Source organism: Saccostrea cucullata, unplaced genomic scaffold (assembly GCF_032062105.1).
Source record: "Saccostrea cucullata isolate Sc308-1 unplaced genomic scaffold, CSIRO_AGI_Scuc_v1 ctg23283, whole genome shotgun sequence".
Lineage (NCBI taxonomy): Eukaryota > Metazoa > Mollusca > Bivalvia > Ostreida > Ostreidae > Saccostrea > Saccostrea cuccullata.
This window is the reverse complement of record NW_026925459.1, coordinates 1-8,355: the sequence shown is the minus strand read 5'-3', so window position 1 is coordinate 8,355 and position 8,355 is coordinate 1. Positions and strand designations below refer to the sequence as shown.

At 35.6% G+C, this 8,355-nt stretch overlaps 1 protein-coding gene and 1 pseudogene across 1 annotated transcript; both read left to right on the top strand.

Annotated features, from left to right (window-relative positions):
- The first annotated feature begins 376 nt into the window (after positions 1-376).
- On the top strand, positions 377-1,226 carry LOC134268897 (prostaglandin E2 receptor EP4 subtype-like). Its single transcript, XM_062751136.1, has one exon. It carries the CDS (start codon positions 444-446, stop codon positions 1,224-1,226), a length of 783 nt encoding a protein of 260 aa, XP_062607120.1. The 5' UTR covers positions 377-443.
- A 1,450-nt stretch (positions 1,227-2,676) lies between these two features.
- On the top strand, positions 2,677-3,203 carry LOC134268899 (transmembrane protein 180-like; annotated as a pseudogene).
- Positions 3,204-8,355: the final 5,152 nt, after the last annotated feature.

Genomic DNA, 8,355 nt, shown 5'->3' with positions numbered 1-8,355 from the left:
AAATCGAGTTGAAATGAGATTTCACATCATTCTTAAAGGACAAGATCCTTGGACAAAGAGATTTTTATTTTTAAACATAACACTTAATTTTTTCTCAATGTGTAGAATGAGACATAAGAAAAGATTTAATGGTTCAAAAGTAAATAAATAAATAAATAATAAAAAAAACAGGCATTAAAATTTCCCAAAATATTTCTGCAGCTTATCTAGGTTGTTATCGTAGGATTCGTCTTTATGTATTTTGTTGCACATGTAACATGTGTAAGTAAAGGGAAATTTATCTTTACTATAATATTTCAAATGTGCATTGTTTTAAGTTTAAAATGTTTACACCCAGGAAATTGTCTCTATATTTACTTCAACATGAAATGAGATTACTTCCTAAATATCCCCCATATATATGGGATTAGACAAATCGTCAGCTTCCTTTCCAAAAATACAGGATGCCTTCTACTCCAGATCTCGATATTAAACGTTCCAATTTCTTGTCAGTTCAACATTCCAACTCCTCATCAGATCTTGTTGAGTCACCGTCAATTGCACCTCACGTGGTACTTTGTCTTCTAGGAGTTGCTGGCAATGGTATTGCCGTCATCATAGTGTGTTGCTCTGTGAAGCAGCATCAGTGGCGGCCATTTTATCGCTTTGTGTTTGGACTTGCGGTGACAGATGGCTTCGGTGTGATGTTGGCGCTACCTTTTGCTATCGTTAGATACGCAACACACTTCGAGTATAGCTATTCACAAACTGTATGTGATTATATGGCTGTCATTCAAATGTTTACAATAATGGCTTCTGCAATGATCGTATGCACAATGTCCCTGGAACGATTCTTTGCTCTGATATTTCCATACAAGTTTCAGTATTTGACAAAAGAAGCTCGAAGCATCGTAATATTAATATGTATTTGGGTGGTATCTGCTTTCCTATCGTCTGGTCATCTGATGGCGGGAAGACCCAGTAAACGATTTTATCCGGATTCGTGGTGTTTCGTTAATTTTGAGTCCCAAGAGGCAACAGATCGAGGATTTTCCTACCTGTATGTTTTGAATAAACATACCCGGAAAACAAGGGACGATCACTTTCTCTGGAAAAAGTTTTACTGCAATGTAAATTTGCCCTTATATGCTGGTTATCCCTCGCTCTTGAGAAGACATACTTTTATTGCTGCAATGTCGAGCACTAGTGAATTCAAGGATTTATATTGCTCGTCAGATTTGTTTTAGATCCCCCCCCCCCCCCCCGAAATTCTGTGCACACGGAACATTCGAATTTATGATTAAGTGAAACATAATTATACTGAAAGGAGAAAGAAACGCATAATAGCATTATAGCGAAAAATATTTAACTACCGGTATGTGGCCGAAAATTCTGAAAATTGGTCAGATGTGTAATTTGGATACTGTGCACTAAAATCGCTGGTCAATCGCTGGTCAAAATTACTCAATCATGAAATGTATGGCGTCACGTATTGGAAGTGATAAAAAGCCAAATACACGTGCATGTTGATGATGACATTTTTGTGATCCAATTTTGTAGTGCCAATCGATGCATTAGAGTTACAGACATCGTTTTCCGATATTTTCTGTCAGTAGAAATTTCTTGCAATCATGGTATGGCTGATAGAAGTTACATAGGGTCTAGTTATTGAGTTCCATAAGTGAATAAAAAGGCTACAACATGTTGCTGTGCAGTTTGTTTTTAAATTTTCAACCAAAAAAGTTTTTTCGGTTGTCAGTGAGTAACTTAAAAGGTTTCCAGCCAACCATGACGGTGACGTTGGTGCGTAACAATGTCACATCAAGATAGGGCTTTTCATCATGCTACCTCGGTTATTGTCAAGTCATTATCACTAACAATGATATTTTTACAGCAGACAGTCAGACTCATATTTTCACCCTTATACTGGCAGAAACTCTCTGCTCTAATTTGGTACGCAAGCTTGGCAACTTTACGTCGATTTTACTCTCACACGCGCACGTACGCGCCGTATGCGTAATGTTTTTAGCATGTTCAGGCTGAGAGAATGTAGCCAGTGTTTGTCGAGACTTCCTTACAAACATTCACGTGTACCAAATCAGCTAGATTCTGTAAATTCTATCCTAAATCGAAATTCGTTGGATTCATTGGGCGGGGTATTTGTTGGCTTTGGAATAACACAGCTACTCTCAACCATTAAGACTATCGTAAGAATGCTTGAATGATAATTCTATGAGAAAGATAAGGCTCTGAAGAACTCAATGCACAAGAAAATCAAGACTGTTACTGATGCGCAAGGGAGATGATGAGAATTTTTATTTTAATTTTGGGGGGTATCGACATATCAATTTTAATAACTCAGGAATTATCAAAGTCACACAAGATTTCGGTTACTTGTTGGTTAAAGTTGGATTAAATTGCTTGATAACAATACTGGAAAACATACTGGAAATAAAAGTTTTAATTTTATTCAAATGTTTATTATGCGTTTCTTTTTCCTTTCAGTATATAAAGAAATTAAGAAACCGACTTAGGCACAATTGAAAGCCACATTAGTTACTTCTGCACATATCTAGATCTAGCCTTATTATATTTGACATTGTTGAGTAGGCCTCCACATGAATAAAAAAGTTTTTTCTTCTTTACAGGCAAAGATTGACTAAGTTTCAAAACAAAAAAGTTTTAGTATTTTAGAAAATGAAGGACATAAAACAGAAGCAGATCCTAGCTTATTGTGCTCTATCTGCTAGCTTTGGTTTGCTGAGTAGCGCCTACAATTTCTACTATGATAAAGTCTTTCTGAAATTCTACCACATACAGGAATATTGGTTTCAGGTCCTCTTTCTGATTTGGAATGCCATCAACGATCCCTTGTTTACTTACTTTTCAGATAACAAAAACAGCAACATTCTTAAAACATTCTTAATACCATGGTTTCAGTGGAGTACAAATCCTGTCATTGTGGGTCTTCATTTAATTTTTGCTCTGTGTTTCTGGGACACACTCTTCACATCTATCGGTCTGGCAGACTTCTCTCTTTCACCGAGATTTCACAGGACAGTGAGTTGAGAATCACACTAACTCGAGCTTCACAGGTGGCCTTATTACTCAGTTCCTTCAGTGTCATGGTGCTAGAACACGGTTCTAATTGCCTACAAGATTTCCAAGCATTCCGAGTGACCACGATACTGATAGCAATACTAAGTTGGTCCTTAATGTATTGATCATAATATCTAACAATATTTCCTAGTATATATGTTTTTTTAGCTCTACTAGTCAGAGACCAGAAGAGCTTATGCGATAGTAATGCGTCTGTCGTCCGTCCGTCTGTCTGTCTGTCCGTCGGCCTGTCTGTCTGTCTGTAAACAATTTTTCTAAATGCTACTCCTCCTCCAGTTTTGGTTCGATTGCAATATAACTTGGCACACATGTAGACTACACTAATATACCTAATTCTGTGCATCGGTTTTTGATTTCAATGAACGGTGTTGCTGTGGTTACTTAAAATAGAAATTTCTGTGAAATGATTTCAAAATGCTTCTCCTCCTACAGTTTTGGTCTGTTTTCAATATAACTTGGCACATAAGTAGACTATACTAAGATACGTGATTCTGTGCATCGGTTTTTGATTTCGATGAACGGTGTTGCCGTGGTTACTAAAAATAGAAATTTCTTCAAAATGCTACTCCTCCTTCAGTTTTAGTCCGATTTCAATATAACTTGACACAAGCACACTACACTAAGATACATAATTCTATGCATTGGTTTTGATTTCAATGAACGGTGTTGCCGTGGTTACTAAAAATAGAAATTTCTGTGAAATGCTCTCAAAAATGCTACTCCTCCTACAGCTTTGGTCTGATTTCAATATAATTTGGCACACAAGTAGATTATACTAAGGTACATAACTCTGTGCATCGGTTTTTATTTTGGTGTTGCCATGGTTACTAAAAATAGAAATTTCGCATTGAAAATGCTACTTCTCTTGCAGTTTTGGGCCGATTTCAATATACTGTAAACGTATTACATTTGGCGGTGTATTTTTTTAGCGCTTTTGGCGGAAAGATACTTCCGCTAATTCAAGTACATCGGTAAATGTCTTCAACATTGATACATGAATAAGAATTTCAAGGAATGCGCTAAATCAAATCGACGCTAACTTCTTAAAAAATCACTTTCCGCTAAATATCGTACATGCCAAATATAATACATTTACAGTAATTTGGCACACAAGTCGACTACACTAAGATACCTAATTCTGTGCATAAGTTTTTGATTTCGATGAACGGTGTTGCCGTGGTTACTAAAAATTGAATTTATTTTTAAATACTTTCAAAATGCTATTCCTCTTACAGATTGAGTCTGATTTTAATATAACTAGGTACACAAGTAGACTATACTATGATACATAATTCTATTCATCAATTTTAGCTTTCAATGAATGGTGTTGATGTGGTAACTAAAAATAGAAATTTCTGTAAAATAATTTTAAAATGCTATTTCAAATACAGTTTTAGTTTGATTATGATATAATGTGGTATGCAGATAGACTTTACTAAGAAACATTATTGTCTTTATTGTTTTATATTTACATTTGCTGTGTTTATCTAGTAAGCGAACAGTGATATTGATTTGAATACCATTTTCGTGTATACTCACAAGTAGAAATATACACGGAGAAACGTGCGTTAATGAGACGTCACAATGAGGCTACTGAGACGTTAGAAAAAATGCTATGAAATAGGGCAGCGAGAAATTCAAATATTCAGTATATTTTTGATGCTTTAAGACATAGAGAATGTAAATATGAGGAATATACTAAAGTTTTCTGTGAATTATTGGTGTGTGAATCACACAGCTTTGCGCATAGGCATATTTTCATGAAGCTAGCACGTTTCATGAAATATGCCTACGTGACAAGTCTGTGTGCTTCACACACCAATAACTCACACAAAACTTAAAAACATTTCTTAATTTATTTATTTTGAAAAATGATGTTGCCATGGTAACTAAAATTGAAAATTCTTTAAAAAAATTATTAAAAGCTACGTGTACTCCTACAGTTGTAGTCTTATTGCAATCTTGTCACAAAATGAATTAATCAAGGATCATTAATCTATTTATTGCTGTTGTAAAGTTTCAAGTCCTCACTGCTACTTTTCTCTTCCTTTGTTATAAGTACAAACCAGTAGAGCTACAGTCCCAACAGAGACTTCTAGTTTCTATATTTACAGATTCTTGTGATATCAATAGCTCCAATTCTACGTCATTTCTCCTACAAGAATGTGATCCTCGCGAACTTCATTTGGAAAATCTCGGGGGGTCTTGTTATGTACTATGTTATTGGGAACGGCCATCCCTGGATTCTCATAGGCTTCCTCCTCATGGATGGGTGAGGGTTTTTTTTGGCCTATTTAAAAAAAACAACATTTCAATCGTATGTTATTACAAGCGCTATAAAATAGTAAGTCATAAGTTTTCTTGAATTGACTAAGTTCATACGTCTCGATTCATTTTTTGATCCTCAATTACAAGCGTAATTTGTTTACAGATGCACTAGGACCTTTGCAACGAAGATACTTGTACTTGGAATAACCTGGATAAAAATGTAATAGCAAGAAAATAAATTGTACTTCTATGGACACTTTTCCAAAATTCGAAATAAAAACCATATGTTTTTACAAAATTATTTAAAAATATTTTAAATGAAAAATTATTTTGTCTACAAATACATATGATTTCGGAAAAGAAAGCAACTATTGCTCACAGCATTACAACTTCTTTTCTTACTTTGAAAATTTTGTCAAGGTCATTCCCAGTATCTTTGAACAGTGTAGTCATCCAAGTGTATCTTTATATGTAAGTAATTAAAGTAGAGATTAGATATTTTAACGGCAACTGGGTTCAGTCGGAAAAAAGTACAGATGTTTAAGGCGTATTCCATGTACTGTTGATGATAGATCTCTTTTATTCTATACTTTGAATATTTATTGGTACCTTAGTAACAAGATAATCAATAGATCTATACAAAATTGATAGCAAATTGATAGCAAAGTAAGATTAATACCCCTATATTTTGATGTGAAATACCTTTTAAGACTGACACTTTTTCAGCTGTTTTGCCAATGGTACGTTTTCATTGTTTAATCTTCCCTTGTCGGACATTGCTGATGCCAATATGGTCAAATACAACAGAAAGTAAGTACCCTTTCAGTGGTTCTAGTCGTCAATATTCAAATACAATAGGAAGTAGGAACCCTTCCTGTTTTGTATTTTGTTTGAGGAAAAACACCATGTGCTTTTATTAACAACTAAAACTAAGTTTAACAACAAAAGAATTCCAATAATATTTATGATAAGTCGTACTTAATGTAACATCTCCCCCCTTAAAAAATAATGTAATTCATTCAATTACTTTAAGAAAGAGAATACTTGATTATATAAAATCATTGAAGTCAATTAACATCACATAGCATTAATGAGATAGTTTTTCCACTACAGGTCTAAATTTCTGAACACTTATTGGAAATGTCTTTGACTAGACTGATAAATGACTAGATATAATCTATGCATGCAAAAGTATGTAGTTATTTAACATTCCTCCATGAGTCTTTTAGGAGGGCCACATTGTCTCCTAGGACGCACTGTTTCACAATTTTGATCATCACGCATTCGGATATTTTCGTCTCCAGTCACTTCTACTTCATGATCACTCAGTTCTGGTACATTGCTCTGATAATTCGTCGGATTTTCGCAAGTCTTTCGAATGTTTTTGGATTGTTCCCCGTTCCGCCCATGCTGTATCGTCTGGATTGCTTAATATGACCACGTCTCCTTCCTCTAATTTTGGTAATTGATGAGTTGATCTATCGTAGTAATACTTTGTCTCCCTTGACTAGCTTTTCTCTGTTTGATGACATCTTCTCTGTTAGATGTCTACAGATGTTCTTCCAACATAGGTAAGTCGGTCCTAAGTTTTCGGTTGTACAGAATTTCAGCTGGTGATTTTTCACAGAATAACGGTGTTGCACGGTAAGCAAGGAGAATAAGGTAAAAATCTTCTCCCGATTTCTTGAGTAGATTCTTGATGATACCCACGATTTTCTCTGCTAATCCATTTGACTGTGGGTGTTTAGGACTGGATGTTTTGTGCTGGAAGTTAGTGTTTAGTGTTCTCCAAATTTTCGAAATTCTTCCGAGGTGAACTGAGGTCCATTATCAGGGATGATGATTTTAGGAATGCCGTGACCTGCGAATATGAACTTCATGGCTTTGATTACCGCTGTACTTGTCCTCTTCTTTGGTGGACACACTTCAGGGTAATTTGAGTAGTGGTCACACATGACTAGATAATTTTTGTTGTTGCATACACATAAATTGACTACAATTTTCCCACGAGTAATTTGCTATTTCATGTGAAAGCAACGGTTCTGCTGTTTGTTTTGTTCTGTGTTTCAGACACTCAGTGCATGATTTGACCTTTTCTTCGATACTCTGATTCATTCCTGGCCAATACGTGATTTTTCGGGCTCTTTGTCTGCATTTTTCAATTCCCATGTGTCCTGTGTGAATTTTCTGCAACATTTCCTTTCTAAGGGAGTTTGGAATGACTATTTTAGTACCTTTGAGTATAAGACCATCTGCGTAGCTGAATTCACTCCTGAAATTCCAGTATTCTTGTATCGAGGAGGGCAAGTCCCATTTCTGTTTTGGAAATCCGTCTCCGATGGTCTGCTTCAGTTTTTGAAGTTACTCATCTTTAACTGTTTCTTGACGCATTTCTTCTAATTTTCTGTCCGACACAGAAAGGTTTGTAATTACCAAATCCACGTAAACTTGGACGCTCAAGGATTTCTTAAAGATGGCTTCCAGGGGCTTGTGATCAGTTTCTACTTGCACTGCTTGTCCATATATGAATTGATGGAATCGTTCACAAGCGAAGGTAATTGCCAAAATTTCTTTCTCTATTTGTGCATAATTCTTTCCTGCTGTTGTTATAGCTCTTGAGGCATACGCAATAGGCATCCATTTGTCATCATGTTTTTGAAGAAGAACCGCCCCTAGGCCTGTCTTAGATGCATCTGAGGAGATTCTTGTCTCTGCATCTGGGTCATAGAATAGTAGAACTGGTTCTGAAGTCAAACTTTCTTCAGTTATTGAAAGGATTTGTTTTCCTCTTCTGTCCACTGAAATACATTTTTCTCCTCCAGAAGGCGTCTGAGTGTGTATGTTTTGGTTGAAAGGTCTGAGATATACTTCCCCTGATAATTGACCATTCCAAAAAATCTTTGGACGTCTTGCTTATTTGACGGGGTTAGAAACTGTTCAATTGCCCGTATTTTTTATACATGAGCAAACGTTCTCGCAATGAATCAT